This window comes from Gilbertella persicaria (assembly GCF_025201335.1).
Source record: "Gilbertella persicaria strain CBS 190.32 chromosome Unknown B0P05scaffold_6, whole genome shotgun sequence".
Classification (NCBI taxonomy): domain Eukaryota; kingdom Fungi; phylum Mucoromycota; class Mucoromycetes; order Mucorales; family Choanephoraceae; genus Gilbertella; species Gilbertella persicaria.
In genome coordinates, this window is record NW_026251967.1 from 623926 (window position 1) to 642148 (window position 18223).

The 18223-nt window shown below is 36.9% G+C and overlaps 10 protein-coding genes across 10 annotated transcripts; 4 read left to right on the forward strand and 6 right to left on the reverse strand.

Moving 5' to 3' along the window:
- The first annotated feature begins 169 nt into the window (after nt 1–169).
- Nucleotides 170–1660, forward strand: B0P05DRAFT_504791 (signal peptide peptidase-domain-containing protein). The gene is made up of 2 exons (XM_051575502.1): nt 170–648; nt 693–1660. Exons 1-2 carry the CDS (start codon nt 210–212, stop codon nt 1571–1573), a joined length of 1320 nt encoding a protein of 439 aa, XP_051438243.1. The 5' UTR covers nt 170–209; the 3' UTR covers nt 1574–1660.
- B0P05DRAFT_529018 (cytochrome b5-like heme/steroid binding domain-containing protein) lies at nt 1661–2551 on the reverse strand. Its single transcript, XM_051576701.1, has 4 exons — nt 2485–2551; nt 2281–2441; nt 2063–2240; nt 1661–2019 (listed from the first exon to the last, which is right to left on the reverse strand). The coding sequence occupies exons 1-4, from the start codon at nt 2516–2518 to the stop codon at nt 1943–1945; spliced, it is 450 nt and encodes a 149-aa protein (XP_051438244.1). The 5' UTR covers nt 2519–2551; the 3' UTR covers nt 1661–1942.
- On the reverse strand, nt 2541–4041 carry B0P05DRAFT_529023 (uncharacterized protein). Its single transcript, XM_051576702.1, has 3 exons — nt 3750–4041; nt 3666–3707; nt 2541–3618 (listed from the first exon to the last, which is right to left on the reverse strand). The coding sequence occupies exons 1-3, from the start codon at nt 3903–3905 to the stop codon at nt 2569–2571; spliced, it is 1248 nt and encodes a 415-aa protein (XP_051438245.1). The 5' UTR covers nt 3906–4041; the 3' UTR covers nt 2541–2568.
- On the reverse strand, nt 4031–5669 carry B0P05DRAFT_529032 (S-adenosyl-L-methionine-dependent methyltransferase). The gene is made up of 7 exons (XM_051576703.1): nt 5119–5669; nt 5038–5069; nt 4902–4986; nt 4592–4858; nt 4506–4548; nt 4339–4455; nt 4031–4292 (listed from the first exon to the last, which is right to left on the reverse strand). Exons 1-7 carry the CDS (start codon nt 5356–5358, stop codon nt 4081–4083), a joined length of 996 nt encoding a protein of 331 aa, XP_051438246.1. The 5' UTR covers nt 5359–5669; the 3' UTR covers nt 4031–4080.
- Nucleotides 5670–7243: 1574 nt separating this feature from the next.
- B0P05DRAFT_529035 (phosphatidylserine synthase) lies at nt 7244–8318 on the reverse strand. Its single transcript, XM_051576704.1, has 4 exons — nt 8087–8318; nt 7819–8044; nt 7730–7769; nt 7244–7676 (listed from the first exon to the last, which is right to left on the reverse strand). The coding sequence occupies exons 1-4, from the start codon at nt 8167–8169 to the stop codon at nt 7348–7350; spliced, it is 678 nt and encodes a 225-aa protein (XP_051438247.1). The 5' UTR covers nt 8170–8318; the 3' UTR covers nt 7244–7347.
- A 24-nt stretch (nt 8319–8342) lies between these two features.
- On the reverse strand, nt 8343–10395 carry B0P05DRAFT_529043 (cytochrome P450). Its single transcript, XM_051576705.1, has 8 exons — nt 10096–10395; nt 9973–10045; nt 9805–9926; nt 9603–9759; nt 9231–9553; nt 9101–9187; nt 8625–9042; nt 8343–8578 (listed from the first exon to the last, which is right to left on the reverse strand). The coding sequence occupies exons 1-8, from the start codon at nt 10372–10374 to the stop codon at nt 8460–8462; spliced, it is 1578 nt and encodes a 525-aa protein (XP_051438248.1). The 5' UTR covers nt 10375–10395; the 3' UTR covers nt 8343–8459.
- A 2622-nt stretch (nt 10396–13017) lies between these two features.
- Nucleotides 13018–14903, forward strand: B0P05DRAFT_504805 (phosphate:H+ symporter; the record flags this gene model as incomplete). Its single annotated transcript, XM_051575503.1, has 4 exons — nt 13018–13143; nt 13188–13659; nt 13709–14180; nt 14223–14903. The coding sequence occupies 4 exons, from the start codon at nt 13018–13020 to the stop codon at nt 14776–14778; spliced, it is 1626 nt and encodes a 541-aa protein (XP_051438249.1). The 3' UTR covers nt 14779–14903.
- B0P05DRAFT_529050 (uncharacterized protein) lies at nt 14902–15549 on the forward strand. Its single transcript, XM_051576706.1, has 2 exons — nt 14902–15124; nt 15168–15549. Exons 1-2 carry the CDS (start codon nt 14948–14950, stop codon nt 15537–15539), a joined length of 549 nt encoding a protein of 182 aa, XP_051438250.1. The 5' UTR covers nt 14902–14947; the 3' UTR covers nt 15540–15549.
- A 33-nt stretch (nt 15550–15582) lies between these two features.
- B0P05DRAFT_569085 (MAP kinase) lies at nt 15583–17295 on the forward strand (the record flags this gene model as incomplete). Its single annotated transcript, XM_051581226.1, has 10 exons — nt 15583–15686; nt 15731–15776; nt 15820–15906; nt 15945–15997; nt 16048–16180; nt 16221–16416; nt 16467–16538; nt 16576–16661; nt 16717–16969; nt 17030–17295. The coding sequence occupies 10 exons, from the start codon at nt 15583–15585 to the stop codon at nt 17293–17295; spliced, it is 1296 nt and encodes a 431-aa protein (XP_051438251.1).
- Nucleotides 17222–18160, reverse strand: B0P05DRAFT_529058 (adenylate kinase-domain-containing protein). Its single transcript, XM_051576707.1, has 2 exons — nt 17682–18160; nt 17222–17635 (listed from the first exon to the last, which is right to left on the reverse strand). The coding sequence occupies exons 1-2, from the start codon at nt 17845–17847 to the stop codon at nt 17325–17327; spliced, it is 477 nt and encodes a 158-aa protein (XP_051438252.1). The 5' UTR covers nt 17848–18160; the 3' UTR covers nt 17222–17324.
- Between the last annotated feature and the right edge of the window lie 63 nt (nt 18161–18223).

The following is an 18223-nucleotide window of genomic DNA, read 5'->3' on the forward strand; positions in this document are numbered from 1 at the left end:
GCTTTGGATTGAACATCAAACGCGTTTTTTTTTTATGGCTGGTGGAGATTCAATTTCTCGCTGCAACCACCCCTTTTATTTACAGATCATTCAACACTCGCTCTAATCAAGCCAATCAAAATAAAGAACGTCTCTCACTCCAAAAATCACCTATTTAAACGTTGCTTTACTCCTTTTTTATTTATTTATTTATTTTTACTTTAACAAACATGGAGTCAAAAAGCAATGAAGACCTTGGTTTGTATATTGCTTATGGTACCATCATTACCATGGCAGTATTACCCATCTATTCAGGTTCACTTGCTTCTATCAAAGGCATGAAAAGACCTGCCAATGCATCCAAAGCCAAAAAGTCAGACAATCCTCTTGACGATTCCGAAGATGAAGACGAATCTGTTTTGGAAAGTTTGACGAGTGGAGACGCGTACATGTTTCCTATCATTGGTTCTTGCGTCTTGTTTGGTATGTATCTCGCTTTTCGTTACCTGGACAAGGCTTATATCAATTACATCTTGACCATCTATTTTGCTTTTATGGGCTGTGCTGCTGTCACTAAATCACTCTTGATGGTGGCTAGAAAGGTTGTTCCTAGAGCTATTCTAAAGCATGTTGCTAAATACAAGGTGACTTTATCCAAGCGATCTAAGAGTAAGTAACCAATCCCCCGAGATTATAACTTACACATATCATAGATATTTCGCACATTAGTTTTACTGTGATTCATGGTCTTTTGATCTTGGCTTCTATTGGACTGACCGTCTATTACAGCTATACCAAGAACTGGATTGCTTCTAATATCTTTGGTCTTTCTTTCTCTGTGAATGCTATTCAGTTACTCTCTTTGGATTCATTTAAGACAGGTATCATCTTACTTAGTGGCTTGTTCTTTTATGATATCTTTTGGGTCTTTTATACACCTGTCATGGTCTCTGTGGCTACCAATTTCGATGCCCCCATCAAACTTTTGTGGCCCCGTAACATCATTGACTTTGTGCTCCAAAACAACGACCAAGCTCGATTCACCATGCTTGGGTTAGGTGATATTGTGATTCCCGGTATTTTTGTAGCTCTCTGTCTTCGTTTTGATCGCCACATGTCATGGAAACGTAACCCTGCTGGTCAATTCAGATCCACTCGGTTCCCCAAGCCTTATTTTACAGCCAATTTGATTGCTTATGTGTTTGGGTTGGGATTGACCATGGTTGTCATGCATTTCTTTAAAGCTGCTCAACCTGCTTTGTTGTATTTGAGTCCTGCTTGTATCTTGTCTGCTTTAGGTACTGCTGTTGTACGTGGTGAACTTTCAGAATTCTTTGGTTATACTACTGAAGAACCCAAAAAAGAAGAAGAAGAAAAAGAAAAGAAAAATAAGCGTGCTGTAGAAGAAATTGAATTGGATACCAAACAAGAAGTAGAAGAAGCAGAAGAAGAAGGAAGTATTGAAATTGAAGAGATTGAATTGGATGAAGAAGAAGAAGAAGAGGAAGAAGAAGGTGAAATTAGACCTCAAGCTAAGACAACTGGTAGTAAAAAGAACAATACCAGTGGCAAGAAGAGAAAGAATAAGAAATAGACAGTCATTTTCTTGTAAATAGATATATAAAATCATTTCGCATGTTTATTATTGAATGCACAAATATAGTAAATTTACTTTTTTTGTTTTGTGTATTCATATTCGACCATAGGTTCTTTTTGGTACCAAATTTCGTATTTCCTATTCCAAGCAGGACTTGAGAAATCATACAGCCTAAAACACACAAGCTATTGTTGAGATGAACAATATCAAAAAAGACTACCTTGGTCTATCAAATGTTTGTTTATCAGCAGGTTTTTTATTATCGGGATCAGCTCTAGGATTCCAAAAAGTAGCCTTGTTTTTATTTTTGTCAGACATAATAATAATGAAAGAAAGAAAAAAAAGAAAAAGAAAACGAGAGTGGTATTAATGAGAAGGAACAAGAAATCCAACCATACATTTTTCCATTAGATAATCAATATTCACCCATGAATGTGTAAGCACTATAGAGTCAATCATTATTATTATTTTTTGTAAGTTACTTACTAAATAGCTTAGTACCATCTTTACCAGCACAACGCATTAGATCCCTCACACCTCCAGGATGAAATTTAAGATAAGGTGTTAGGTTATATACTTTGCCTTGAATAGCAGTCCATGCATCTTCTTGTGTTCTATGTTGTCTCACTTCTTCTAATGTATATCTACCCAATTGAGGCACGCCCTATACATATTAATATTTCACTCTTTATTATGATACATACCCTCAAGTCTTGACCCGAATTACACAACTTGGCCCAATCAAGAGGTGAATGACCTGGTTCTAATCTGACCTTTTCTCTATTGCGAGGCTGTTTCGTAGCTGCTGCTACTAATCGTTGAGGACCATTTCGAGATGGAAACTCAGGTACATTCATAGTTTGATCTATGTCTGTCAATCAACATATTCTATACAAGATGGATCTTACTGTCAGGATCAACCAGATTCATTTGAGGATTCATAGTCTATATAAAAATATATATATATATAAAAAAGAAAGAAATTTATTAAATTAAGAAGAATAAGTACTCCAATCAATAGACGGTTTATCCGTCAATCCGAGACAGAGTTCCAAATGAGTACATGTAGGTCTTCGAATCACGCTACGAATGGCTTGATCCAGCGGATAGAATTTATCCGCATCTGATATCACAATACGTTTACCTGGAGGAGGAGAACCTGTCATATCAATCTCTGCTAATAGATCACGAAAAGTAAAGGTATCTGTAATAGCCAAATTACGAAAATAATACGTATCAGGGGAACTGGAGGGACGAAGAGAGACTGTTTCAACAACCATAGGTGAAATATCCATAGGCTCAGCTGTAATAGGTGTAATCATGCTCTTGGTGGCTGTTGGACGAGGAGGGGATTCTGCCATAGGGTAGTTTTGTACAACAGGTGGAGTACGGTGATGCAGTGGAGGTAATTGAGATGGCATAGGCTGAAATTCTTGAATCGAATGATTTGGGGTAAATACATGGGGTTGCATAAACATATTCTCTTGACGTGAACCATAAAGAGGTGTAGATATACTTGAATGTGGCCTGATAGAAGAAGGCTCCATCTTGGGCGGCGATTTATGTGGTTTATATGTCCTTTTTCGTTTATTGGATGTAGAGTGTGACATGCGAGAGAAATCAGGCATCTCTTGCATACGCATCATCTGTGGCTGTAAACTAGAAATCTCACGTACTTTGGCTGCTAATCCACCTGAACCCAAAGCATGGTTGAGTGGATATGGATAATGCATTTCGTTTGAGTCAGCAGGTGAAGGAGGTGCTAGGTTCTGGCTGCGTTCATGTCGCTTCTTGGCTCGATAGAGTGTGCTTGAATGTGCTTTACAGAGTGATACTTCTTGTAGGTCACGTAAACCAACCACATTATCATTTTCATCTTTGTACATGGTGTGTGCATTCTCATTCAGCCATTTTATTGAGAATTTAAAATCTTCTGGATCCTCACGGTGAAGCTTTTTAGCGCGTGAATCCAATCCACCTTCAGGCAAATTTTTACCTCTTCTGGGCTGTACTTCTTGACAAGTACAGTCAATACCATAATACTATACGTTGTTAGTCACCCTACAAACAATAACAATCGATAGCTTACTTTGGAACAAGTAAAACAAACACTACAGACAATACACGCATTCTATACACAATGAGTCACTTTGATTTCATTGAATAGACTTACTTTGCGAATACTTAGGTAACGAGGGTAACTCAGATGATGATTGTTTCTTTGTACATGATGACTTGCTTCTGCTTCTCTTTCTTGAGATTCCACTGTATTTTGAACAGGAAGATCAGCGATCACTCTTGCAAATTGAAACAAGTTGTTTTCTGACATGTTGCCTTTATTGTTGTTTTCAGAAGGCAACAACAACAACAACAACCACCACCAAAAGAAAATAAAAACAAAAATAAAAATAATCAGAAAGAGAGCAAGTAGGAGTTTGAATTAACTTTAAATCACTTGAAGAGGAGGAGGAGGATGGGCTTTTTTTTTTTATTATTAACTAGTATTAAGATAAAGGTTCCGTTGGTTTTTGACCACAAACAGCCCACATGTTGACTCTCCAGCCTGCTTGAGTTATTCCTTCTATGTATCGATCCACAATAGCAGGGAACATGTCGGTGTCTGCACTCATTCTATGAGCAAGCAATGGTTTTATTGATAACATGGCACTTTTCCAATTGCTTAGCATTTCTCGGGAAATAGGGTCTAATGGCAAACCTAAAACAAAAGTAAGTGTAAACATAGCTATGGATATATGACTTACCATAATTCAAGTATTTCGTATTGACTTCTATCACATCAAAATGAGCATGCGTCAAAAGATCAGGTAATTTAGGCGCAATATGTGCATCTTGTCCACTTTCTTCTAAGGCCTTAATGACTATCAATCCTAGAATAAGTCCTTATGTTATCAAATGATAATTTGCTTACGTTCTTGATTAAATGCTTCTACAACAGGGTTGCTTGATTTTTCCTAGTAATCATATTAGAATGACATAAAGTAAATTACAACTTACTGTAAAATCCGACTCCACGAGTTCAACAAGTCCGCCTGGTTTAAGTACCCGATAGATTTCGTTTATAACAAAAGGCCAGTCATTTTTACCGAAGGCCGAAATCAATAGTCGCATATGAACATAGTCAAATGTGTTATCAGGATAAGGTAGTCCCTTGACTGCATTATAGAGTTCAAATTCTACATTTTCAGGTCGAATCGTCGTAGGAAACATATCTGCTATATCTGAGCCTATGACTTTAAATTGTGGATGATCAACTGCCATTTCCTAATAATAATTCAATTACGCTTGCACAACAGACCATGCTTACCATCACCCAACTACCGGACCCACAACCAATATCAAGCACTTTTGCTTCAGCTGGTATCAGCTTCTTTACAGAAGGTAAAACATTACTATATATTGCATTTCTTGTTTAACTATCAACCTAAATCGTTTTGACTTACCCTTCATAGAATGCTTTTAATGAGAAATGTTGCTAAAAAAAAAAGTAAACACAAAAATGCTTGGATAATGTTGATAGTTACAGAATTGAGTCGGTCTTGTTCTATTTCATCTCGAGGTAACATGTAGACACCTGAGATTTCATCATGATAATAGTGTCTACCTTCAATGGTAATAGAAGCAGTGGATCGAGATGTTGAAGTGACCGTCTGTTGCTGTTGCTGTTGCTGTTGCTGTTGTTGTTGTTGTTGTTGTTGATGTACACTTTCTCTTCGATAGTGTCCATTCATCATCATATGTTGCCTTGAATGCTTGGCTCCCATTTTTCTTAGCAATAATTTATGAATCTTGGGCAACACTATGTTTAAAGAGAAAGGGAAGGAAAGAAAAAGAAAAAAGACCACCCCCCGTGTGAGTAAGATATTATTACTATTAACTTGGTAACACGTTGTGCAAGAGTTGCATTTGTTTGACACTATATGTATGTATTTGAGCGGGACATGATTACTTCATAAAAATTCGGGGTTTAACACACAAAGTCATTGTTGTGTGACAGGAGACAGAAAGAGAGAAAGAGAAAGAGAAAGAAAAGAAAAAGAAGAAAAGAAAGATGTAGTGTGACGGAATAATAAGGGTTCTTGGTTCTCTTGTTTTGAGGACTTGTTTTAAAAGTTACACTTGTTGCCCTGATTTGACATGTTTGTGTACAAGTCATATAGTACTCGTGGTCTTATAATAAACTATATAGGTGTCACAATCAGTGTTTATTCGAAAATAATAAGCATATTGTTTACTTGTAAGCATATTTAAACAAGAGATATCAGTCTGTGTTTAGTTTTTATTCTTGCAATATTGTCATGATTTACTACTGTAGGCGTCTAGGTATGGACCAGTCGGCTGTTTGATCCGATGGTAAGGTCTAGGATGGATGAGTTATCTTGGAGTTTTTTTTTTTCAGCCTATCTGCATCACTTGAAGAGAATAAGAAAAAAATCCTAGCTTCATCAATGAAAATAAATTCTTTTGCAGCATATGTATAATCCCTTTTTATTCTTCTTTTGTTGGCTTGTGAAACTTTATATTTGACGCAGATCAGTCTTTAACCACTAGTATAACATCACAAACAAATTTCTTAAGTTCTTCGCCCACTCTTTATAGCTGAGTTTTATTTATAGGTTCAACTTTCTGTATGACAAGACCTGCAACTGACTGATTTGTTTTTCCCTTCCCCCCTCTCCTCCTTTTCTTATAAAAAAAAAGATCATTCAGAAACATACAGAATCTGTTATTTAAATGGATTTGGATGTTATCAAAGTAAGCTATGTCAATTTTTGTACATTCGTACAATGCTATCTGCTAAGCATTTGATAGCTTAGGTGAAGTATAGTTAGCATCCTTACAATAAGAAGAGTTCTTATGTTTTCCTATCCATTGCCTATTAGTTTTGACGGAACCATGGCGTCTTGGGTTTGTTGTTACACTGTCATCACGAGTGTGTCTGAGTACAAGAGATAAGAATGGTTTCATAAAGACACACCCGTTGACAAAATTTGCTAAATCAAAATCAACTTTTGCTGACAACCCCTTTAAAAAAAATGTATTTTATAAAGCAAAAGATATGTTTAACCATCCTGTCAGTGAGATCCACCGTGTCTTGTCATAATCTAATGATCTTGTCATAGTCTAATGATCTTGTCATGGTTTAATGATCTTGTCGATAGCGTTGTTTCTTTTGTTAATTCACTTGTTTACATCAAAACTAGACTCAATCATGCTATATCTTGCATTCAGCTTGCGCTTCCTCTTTTTTCGAGGCTCTTTCTATACGTTTATTATCAATGTTTAAATTTGATGAATAAAGTAAACCATACTTATTTTCTTTTCTTTTTTTTTTAGCAATGAAAAGAGAATAGGCTGAGAGTCATTGCTAGCATCTTGTTGATATGCATTTTAGAAAGCAGTTATTGTTTGTAGAGCGAAAGATGCTTCATGTGGAGATAAACACTTTTATGCACAATGTACCTTTTTTGGTTTTGGTGTTACGTTTTTTATCCTTTTTCTTTTTTAGCTGTTAAAAAGACGCTTGCTTCCTAGAGAAAAGAAGTGTATTATCTTGATAAAACAATGGAGAAGATCAAGTAAAGTGTTTAGCATTATTCGCTTGTTTGTTAAAGAAAAAGAATCTCAAATGAAGGTCAAGTTCTCTTATAATTTAAATAATTGTCTTTTCTGTTTCATTTTTTATTTCAAAAAAAAATGTATCCCAATAATAAGTGAAAACAGGGTATATAAGACCAAAGAAAAAAAAAAGACTAGGGCTTTGGAATACGAAGTGTCTTTGAGATCATTAAAGTACCACTCAGCATGTACATAAGCACAAGAGGATGCATATCCCAATCACTTGTAATTTTGACCATACCTCCAGGCAAAGTGTCTAGATACTGATCATTCAAGACAAAGTAAGCAACAATACCCACCAATGATAAGGAAGTGGGGATCGGAGTTCCTTCAAAATGGTGTACCTTGCCAGTGGCATCCTTTGGAGCCAGGGCTACAGTAGCATTGTAGCGAGCAAGACGAGCAATACCACAACAAACAAAATAAGTCAATGCGATTGTATCGAGATAAGTACGCATACCAACTATGAGCAGAGAGTGTTAATCTATCATGCAGGGTATAAACAAGTATCTTTACCTGCATAGGCCAACGCAGCAGGTGCTAATCCAAAAGAAATCTGTAGATATATGTCAGTCATCATACTTTACCCTGATCTATGTACTTACCAAATCAGCCAAACTATCGAGTTCTTGCCCGAGTAATGATGAATTATTTCTCCAACGAGCAACACGTCCATCCATGAAATCAAAAAGCATACCAATAGGCATAAGATACATGGCTGTATACAAGTCTCGGATATCGTTTGAAGTCAAATAGCGCATTGAGCTCAATACTGATTGAACACCACAGACACCATTCATAAGTGTAATGATATCAGCCAAATAAAAATTGCTAAACACAATAAATACGCGTAGAAAATTTATGTTTACTTACCGAACCATAGAAAAGTGGCCATGTGTGGGCTTAGCCAAGTTGGCGTCAGCTTCATTTAACTTCTTTTCGATTTTTTCAGACATAAGTAAAGAAAGATAAAGAAAAAAAAAGCAAGAAAAAAAAAGTGCTCTCTTTAAACTCGAAGATGATGTAATGATTAAGGTTTTTTTTTTCTTTTTCTTTTTGAATGTCGGGTGTTTAAAAATACTTGTACCAAACAAGCTCAATCTTGGCAAGCAAACTGTATATATTACCTTTAAAGGGGTTTTATAAACTTGAATCATTCTAGATCAAGAGATCAATCATCACTGAGAATTGTGTTGAGTTGACAAAAAGGACTTTATTGTGTACCAGATGATGAAATGTAGCTAAATTAATATCGCTTAGTAAAGCTCAACTTCAAATCTGCAGGAGCAAAATTGAATGGCTTATCATAAACGACTTTATCATAATGAATAGAGTCTCGAGGAACATCAATCTCATATCGTTTCACTAATGTAGGATGAATTGGTCTGTAGAATAAAAAATATGTACTTACACAACATGACTAATACAACACGCTGTTCAGTCAAACTAAAGTTCATACCAATGCATTGTCTTGCTCCATTACTAAAGGGTAACCATGTCATGCCTGTATGGCTATCATATTCTCCACCTTGTTCAAATCTCTCAGGAATAAAGCGTTCTGGATCATGCCAATACTTGGGATTCATATGAATACTGACAATATCAACGGAAATGGGAATGCCTTTAGGAACCATGGTGCCTCCCAATTCAACATCTTCAGCTGTAACGCGGTTCAAGATACGATCTGCAGGACCACTTTTACGAAGATTCTCTTTGAGCACCATGTCAAGATAAGTCATCTTCTTCAAGTCTTCAAGTGTAGGAGTCACATCACAAGGATCGTCACCCAAGACATCAAGTATTTCTTGTCTTAATTTGGTTTGTATGTCCTATTACAACCGAGTTAGATTGGATTCATGTACACTATGCTATTTTTTTTTTTTTTACCTTGTTCTTGGCAAGATTATACAGGCAGAAAGTAAGTGTATGGGCAGTTGTATCATGGCCAGCTAAGAAGAACAAGGCGATATTTTCCTATGTCATATTAGCCATGGTTGATTATTTCTAACCAACTTACTCTTAATTCCTGACTGGTGGTTGTGACACCTTCCCGGAGTTCAGCTTCAATCATCAAGGTAAGCAAATCCTTTTCACTTTCAGGTAAATTTGATTTCTGACCATCATAGATCTCTTGTCTTCTTTTATCAGCCATGTTCACCAACATCTTATTAAACTTGATCACAGCATGATAGCTTTCTCTTTTCGAAGGCATGATGGTATACAAAATAAAATCAATTTTGGCAAACACATTGACCCATGGATTAAACAGACTTCGTATCACAACATTGTATGTCTTCGACCAGCCTTCAGGATCACCGGTCAATGATTGGAAATCAAAAGCTATCATGGAATGAGTCGTTATATAGGTATAAAAGAAAAAAAAACTCACCAAAACCAGCTAAGCCTAAAGCGTCCAGCGTGAAATTTTTCATGCGAATGGCGGCAGGAAAATCGTGTGGATTTTCATCAATAACAGCAAAAAGTCTTGGCATGACACTGGCAAATGTCTTGACGGGCATAGCACGGTGGAAAGCAGGGTTCATAAACTAGTGAATGTAAGTGATACAAGCACTGTACACAATTAAGTCTACCTTTCTTTGGCGTTTCCATGTATGTCCATTTGAAAGGGCTACATTGTCTTTCCCGAGGAACATCACAGCAGGACTGGAAGGCCCCAGTTTTTGAACAAATTCGTCCGATTTAGGGAACGTATCTACACTCGTATAAGTGATGATGGTTCTATATATGATTTCTTATACCTGATTTGAGCAAGAGTGTCTTAGCAATGTCTGCATCTGTAACGAACAAGGACCAGCTTAAAGGCATTTTACTCTAGAAGAAACCTTGTCAATCTATCTCTTCTTTATTTTTTTTTTCTGTACCGTATAGAACTTGTATCCTTGTTGAGTGATTGGAACCACAAGACGCTTATTTCGATCAAAGACAGACTCATTAACATAGAGGGATTTCAGCAACTTAAAATAACTGACTTTAGGGAATTGCCTAAGGTATTTGGGAACACGAAGTTGTGCATAAACTTCAGAAGCCAAAATACACAAGATGGCTGCTCCAATATAAGATACTTTGGATTGTCTCTTGAGTACAGGAAGAAGTCTTTCAGCTACTTGATGATAGACTTGCAATACGTTTTCAACAATCATAACTAAAAGGAAAAGAAAAAGAGTGAGAGAAAAAAATTGGAAACAAACCGATTTATATGCACTGGATGCTAGCAATAATAACCCTGTTTTGTATAATGCTTGAATCGTGCTGCGTCGTGATGCTGCGCCATCTGAATACTTCGATTCCCAATCAAGTTTCGGCTGATAAACCTATGAGCAACTTGGGCTCCTATCCGATATTTTGAGTCATCTATTTGTGTTTATGGAATGTACAGTTTATTTGTCGTAAGTTTTGGATATTTTTAAGAATGAAGCGCTTTATTTTTAGTAGCCGTGGTTCATGTTTTTTTTCAAGCCATAGTTCATGTAGATCTTTGTGATCGTAGTGCACTAATAATTTTTCGTTTCGTGCAATAAAAATTAATAAATCGTGCGGACTTAGAAAACAATTTCGAGCAAAAAAATTAAAGTCAATGGTGCAAAAGTAAAAAAATTCATGCAAGGTGCACGAAAATAATATGTTTATTAGATTGGCTTTCTGTTCAAACAATCATCAAACATAGACATAGAATGTCCACAGAACCCCTTCAAGTCGCTCAAAAGGACTTTGTTACAGGCGTCTGTTATTCTGGAGGTGAGTGTTTCCTCTTTCAAAAGTTTCTCTCTTTTGATCTTGCTCTTGCAAACAGCCCAAAATTCTTCAATAGGGTTAAGGGTTGGTGAATATGGAGGAAGGTAGACGCAGCCATATCCTCTGCTTTCTATATACTTTCTTATGTCTTGGTGCGTATGGATAGGCGCATTATCCATGACTATATAGCTATCCTTGAAGATCTCGTGACGATCCAAAATATCCAAGGTACTAGCAATAAAGTTGAAGTAATGGCCAGTCACTGTTCCTCCTTTGCCCTTGTTTGCGACAGTTGAGTTTTTTCCTGTCAACTTTCTTTTCTTTGCGGGCTCCGCTACCTTGGGCTGTTTGATCTTGATATTGACAACACCGTGAGCAGATATAGCACCAAGAATAGTCGTGGTCTTTGCTCTTGTCTTTGGGACTGTGACAATGGCAGGATCACCTTTTTTAGACCAACCATAAGAGCGCTTCAAGTTGATATGGAATGCAGATTCATCAATAAAAACGCAGTTGCTCATATAATCCATGTCAGTCTCTTCCCAGTGTTTCACCCATTGATATCTAGCTTCAATTTTCTCAGGAGAATTTTGCTCAACTGAATAAAGCTTTGCTCGCTTGAAGCTGATATTGCACTTTGTAGTGACAAACTCATACAAAGCAGTCTTTGAGATTTTCAGATCCTCAAAGCTACTCGTAAGACACTCCATCATCTCTTCCAAGACCATTTCAGGCCTTTCATCAATAGCTTCAATCAGACACTCCTTATGAGCATCATTGAGGATTGCAGGTCTTCCAAGCTTCCGCTTTCCATCTACACTCCTTTTCACAGCGACCTCACTGTCCTTTTCCAAGCTCGCCTCTCCTTGCTTAAATCACGTTTGTGCTGTCGTTGGTGGTATACCAAGCTGCTTAGCAGCACCTCGGACACTCATATTCTTTTCATACACCAAGTGAAAGAAGTTACTCTTGTCCTCAGGGTTGTACTTCCGATAGGCCTTCTTAGAAATCCCACCAACATCTCCCGCAATAGGGTTTGTGGTGTTGCTTTCAGTCTTCATAGCAACATCTTTGGCTGCTTTTTCAGGAGGCTTGAGATCAGTGTACATTGTGAAATCTGTAACATCTCCTAAGGGGTAAGCTTCATCATCCACTTCCATTGCAAACTCAAGATGCTCTTCTTCATTCTCATTCGTTAGGTTTCCGTTTTCATCTTCATAAACAAAGTTACTCACTTTCAACTACGTAAAATATAAAATTGCACTAAGTAAAAACTATTCCTGATCCAACTCTTTTTCTGCACCATTGACTAATTTTTTTGCTCGAAATTGTTTTCTAAATCCGCACGAAACGAAAAATTATTAGTGCACGAATACTTTCCGAAAATACTGTATATATACAGTGTTTCCAAGAAGTAATGTCGCAAACGTTGAAAAATTATATTGCAAAATATACAAAATGCGACATCTTGGCGCGACAACAATTTCTGGAAGAACTATATATACATATATGTATGCAAATTCGAATCTCAGCTATTGTTCGTTGTTCTTTCTTCTTTTGGTAGCCAATTAGATCCTTATTAGAAATAGACAATGTAAGTCATGTCTTAAAAACTAACAATAGGATGATATTCAATATGTCACTGTATTTAAGTTACAAAGTGGACACTTTATTCTTTTCTTATTGGATATTCATCAGACAAGAATACGGGTTATTATCTTGTGTGTCGTAATAGATCAACGTATGATTCAATAATAAGCATAGCGTTCTTTCCCTTTTCTTTTTCTGAGTAGTACATGAATCTTGTTTTCTAAAAAGAAAGCAGGCCCAAACTGAGCCAATCACAATAAAATTTGCGATCATGCTCTTGACATGGGCAACCTCAATAGACAGCTTATGAGATAATTTGCATTAGCTGAAATATATCTTATGAAATAAAACTATGCTAAATACATCATTTCTTATAAAAAAGAGTAAGATCCTTTTCTGTTTTCCTTATTCTTTGTTCTCGAGAAAGAGAAAAACGTACTCTTTTTATTATTATTGTTACTATGGCACAAGTAGAAGCAATTCCTCCTCCTCCTCCTCCTCCTCCTCCTCCTCCTTCTGATACTAATTTAAATGATCCTGAGCAAATACTGTCTGCTAAAGAGCGTCGTCGTTTAGCTTTAGCTGATGTAAAATAGACACATGAAATGACAATCATTGACATCTTCTATAGATTGATAATGCCAAGTTTGGCTGGTTTCATGTTCGAGCATGTATTGTGTCTGGTATTGGTTTCTTTACAGATGCTTATGATATCTTTGCCATCAACTTGGTCTCTATCATGATCGGTTACGTCTATTGGCCCAATGAAGGCAACAAAACCCCTCATGATGTCGATACAGCTATCAAAGTCTCTTGTTCTGTAGGCACTGTTGTTGGTCAACTCTTGTTTGGTTATTTGGCTGACCATGTAGGCCGTAAACGGATGTATGGTGTTGAATTGATGATTATCATCATTGGCACCATTGGACAAACATTAGCAGGCAATGCATTTGCTGCTTCCTTCTGGGCTGTTATTACTTTTTGGCGTATTTTGGTGGGCATTGGTATCGGTGGTGATTATCCTCTTTCTTCTGTCATTACTGCCGAATTTGCTACTACTCGACATCGTGGTGCTATGATGGCTGCTGTCTTTGCCATGCAAGGTAGAAAATAAAGCAAAATATAACTCTATATCTCATTGTATCTTTTTAGGTATTGGTCAAGTCACAGCAAGTCTAGTGGGTTTAATTACAACAGCAGCTTACAAGAGTGCTATCGAATCAGATCAACAATATCTTGACTATGTGTGGCGTATTGTGGTTGGTATTGGTGCCATTCCTGGTCTATGTGCTCTTTATTATCGCCTCACGATTCCTGAAACACCACGCTATACCATGGACATTGAAAACAAGTTTGAACAAGGCCTAACTGATGCTAAAGCCTTTATTTCTACTGGAGCCAGAGCAGGTGACTATCAGCCTGAATCCATAGAGACAAAACAAGAGATTCCGAAGGCTTCTTGGGCAGACTTCCGTCGTCATTTCAGTCAATGGCGATATGGCAAAGTATTGCTTGGTACTGCTTATTCTTGGTTTGCTCTTGATGTTGCTTGGTATGGCCTTGGTCTTAATAACTCGATTATTCTTCAGAATATTGGATTTTCAGGTGGTCCTGATGCTTACAAGTAAGTCAACTCTATCCATCTTAGTTTGCTTATTTGTTTTAGTGCTGTATTTAAGGCCTGTGTCGGTAATCTAATTATCAATTTGCTTGGATCTGTCCCAGGTTACTGGATTACTGTCTTTACAGTAGATAAAATAGGCCGTAAAACCATTCAAATCATGGGCTTCACAGTCTTGACTATCATGTTTATCATCCTTGGCTTTGGCTACCATGCAATTATCAATACTTCTGTGGCCTTATTCATTGTACTCTTTACCATCACGCAAATCTTTTTCAATTTTGGTCCTAATTCGACCACATTTATTGTTCCTGGCGAATGCTTCCCTACACGCTATCGATCCACAGCCCATGGTATTTCTGCTGCTTCTGGTAAAATAGGTGCTATTGTTGCCCAAGTTGGATTTGGACTCTTGAAAGATATTGGTGGTAGTAATGCATGGATTGATCATTTACTAGAGATCTTTGCGTTCTTTATGCTCACAGGTCTATTGTCTTCTTTCCTTATTCCAGAAACAAAGGGCAAGTCTCTAGAAGAACTAAGTGGTGATTATGATGAAGACATCAAGAAGGATACACTTTCCAAAAATGAGTCCTTTTAAGACAATCAAAGTAGTTATATATATATATATATATATATATGTGTGTGTGTGTGTGCTTTAATTTAGCATTCATTCAAATCTAATTAAGGAAACCAGTATGTAGGTTTTCTCTATTTAAAATAAACGCCGATCTTTACTTTTCTCTCTTTCTCTCTTTCTGTCTTTTTTTATGTATAAATCTCTTGACATGACATCAATACAATCCGATGCTCAAACAACCTCATCTAGACTTGGCTTGCCTAAAAAGGAGAATAATATCTCAGTCAAGGAAATCATTGAGAAATACTATACTCAAAATCCAGATTTATTGAAGCATGCATTGATGGCTAAAATAGAAGAAGATAGAGTAAGTAAAAGAAAGGATTGAATCATAGACTGACGCTTGATAGAAACAAGCAGCTAATGATAGACTCAAGACAGAACAAGCCCGAATTCAATTAAGACAATTAGACCTGAAATTGATACAAGAACAATCAAACCAACAAAGAAAATCACCCATGATGGTTCATCCTGTTCAATGGAAGCGTATTCTGCACCACCCACCTCTCTATCCTTCCCGCTCATTCCATCCTTACCCTCTCAAGCGAAATAAACAGATGGAAACAAAAATACCTCCCATGGATACCCAAAAGCCTATTTTACCCATGTTAGCACCTTGTTATTATCCCTCCAAACCTATATTACCACCCATTGATACCAGTTTAGGGTCGATTGATTGTATCACCTTGAACAAGAAAAAAAAAATAAATCAAATAAATTAGTCGCGTCATTTCTTTTTTAATTTATTTTATTCTTTACTACAAGATGCCTGGTTATCAATCATTTCCTGTATTGAATCAACAGTTTATTGTGGATAAGAAGTTTCAGTTTATTCGAGAAATGGGTCAAGGTGCCTATGGTGTTGTTTGGTAATGACTTGAAGCGAATATCATGAATATTCATCTTGTTTTAGTGCTGCCAAAGATACTGAGACCAATGAACAAGTGGCTATTAAGAAAGTAAGTATGTTCTCAGTCTACTCGAAACTAAACCCCTGATTAGGTATGTCGTATTTTCGAAAAGACTATTTTAGCCAAACGTGCTTTACGTGAAGTCAAGCTATTGAAGCATTTTAATGGCCATGAAAATGTAAGTAATTCTTTCTCTATCTATTCTTATGGTTCAAGATTACTTCTATTATTGACATGGATATTGTGAATCTACAAGACTTTAATGAGATGTAAGTGTATATATATATATATAATAGTCAGTTTTATTCATCATGATTAGTTATTTGGTTCAAGAATTGATGGAAGCCGATCTTCATCAGATTATTCGATCAGGTCAACCCTTAACAGATGCTCATTTTCAATATTTTGTTTATCAGATCTGTAGAGGACTCAAGTATATTCACAGTGCCAATGTAAGTCATGTCTTTTTCTTCTTATTCTTATCCTGTCTAGGTATTGCACAGAGATTTGAAACCTGGTAATCTGTTGGTCAATGCTGATTGTGAACTCAAGATTTGTGATTTTGGTTTGGCCCGTGGTTATTCTTCTTCACCTGAGGGAAATGTAGGATTCATGACAGAATATGTGGCTACCCGTTGGTACAGAGCACCTGAAATTATGTTGAGTTTCCAGAAATATACCAAAGCCAGTAAGTCATATCCATAATAACATATTCATGACTCTCTTTTTTTTTTTTAGTTGATATGTGGTCTGTTGGTTGTATTTTTGCTGAAATGCTTGGTGGCAGACCCCTTTTTAAGGGTCGTGATTGTAAGTACCCAAAATGATATGTAAACACCATTGACAGGCTTAGATGTTGATCAATTGAATCAAATCCTTGGTATTCTTGGTACACCTGATGAAGAAACCTTGTGTCGTGTTGGCAGTGAGAGAGTAAGCAAGAATATATCTATATCTATATATGTATATGGACTCATCATAGATATAGGCTCAAGTCTATATTCGTAGTTTGACAAGAATGCCCAAGATTCCCTTTCAAAATCTTTACCCAAGAGCCACTCCTTTAGCCATTGATCTCCTGACCAAATTGCTTACCTTTGATCCTGCCAAGCGAATTACGGTTGAAGAAGCCCTGGCTCATCCTTACCTTGCTGCTTATCATGATGAAGATGATGAGCCTACGCATACCCAAACATTTGATTTCTCATTTGAAGTGGTTGAGTCCATGGAAGATATGCGCAGTAAGTTATTTGAATAGAGAGTATCACTTATCAACACATACACTTTTTATATATTTATAGAAATGATTGCACAAGAAGTCATGACATTCAAAGCACAGAAACAAGGATTGCAATTGAATACTGGATCTAGCTTAAAGAGAAAAGAAAGTCTAAGTGCTAATGACCGTGAAGCACTTGAACGATCTAAAGAAGTAGCCAAGACAAGACAGAATGATCATAGGAATTCATCCTCAATAGCTGCTACTGCTGCACCTATAACACAAAACAGTGATGATATTGGCATGGATGTGGATGCTCTTGAAAGAGAATTAGGAGGCGGCATTTAATAACAATAATAATAATAATAATAAAAAGCTTAATGGATGGCAGATAGCTGAATATCTTGTTCAAAGGGTAAAACACCTAGACGGTCAACGATGGCTTTTTCAATTTGAGGATAGATTTCATCGCTTGTGTCTCCCTTTACATGAACTACCACATCTTTGTAATGATCCAACAAGGGCATGGCCATTTGGTGATGTTGTTCTAAACGAACTTTAAAGACTTGTTCTGTATCGTCTGGTCTTTTTGATAAGGGTTCACCTGTCACATCATCGAAGCCTGGCACAAGGGGTGGGTTATATGACAGATTATAAACTCTGCCCGAACGAATATGCACCCAACGATCTATTTGACAGATCAGAGAAGAGTCATTGATGGTTCAATAGCTTACCTATGATTCGCTCTAAAATGACTTGTTCAGGTACTTGTAAGTTAATGACCAAGTTCAATGGCTGTGTTAGTCTCTGAAGAGAAGCATCTAGTGCCTGTGCTTGTCGAATGGTTCTTGGAAACCCATCTAATAACCAATTCTTATTTGTCAGCATAAAAACGTTCATTCACTTACTGTATTGCCAACCAAGAGTTCTGAGTCAATCAAGGAAATCAAGAGATCATCAGGCACCAGTTTGCCTTGACTGACATACTGACTAGCTTGATTGCCTAAGCTTGTTTGTTCTCTGATATGTCTTCTGAGTAAATCACCACTGGATAGATGAGTGACGCCAAAATTCTTTTGAAGTCGAGTGGATTGAGTGCCTTTGCCTGATCCTGGACAACCTATCAACAACAATCGCAATGGTTGAATAGCATTGACTGGGCAGTTATGGAAAGTACGTTTCAGGTTGAAAAGAGGTTGAGAGGCAGTACGTAACATGGATAAGAAAAAAAAATAAAACTGATCTTGTCGTCTTTATCTTATCAAAGTCCGTCAAG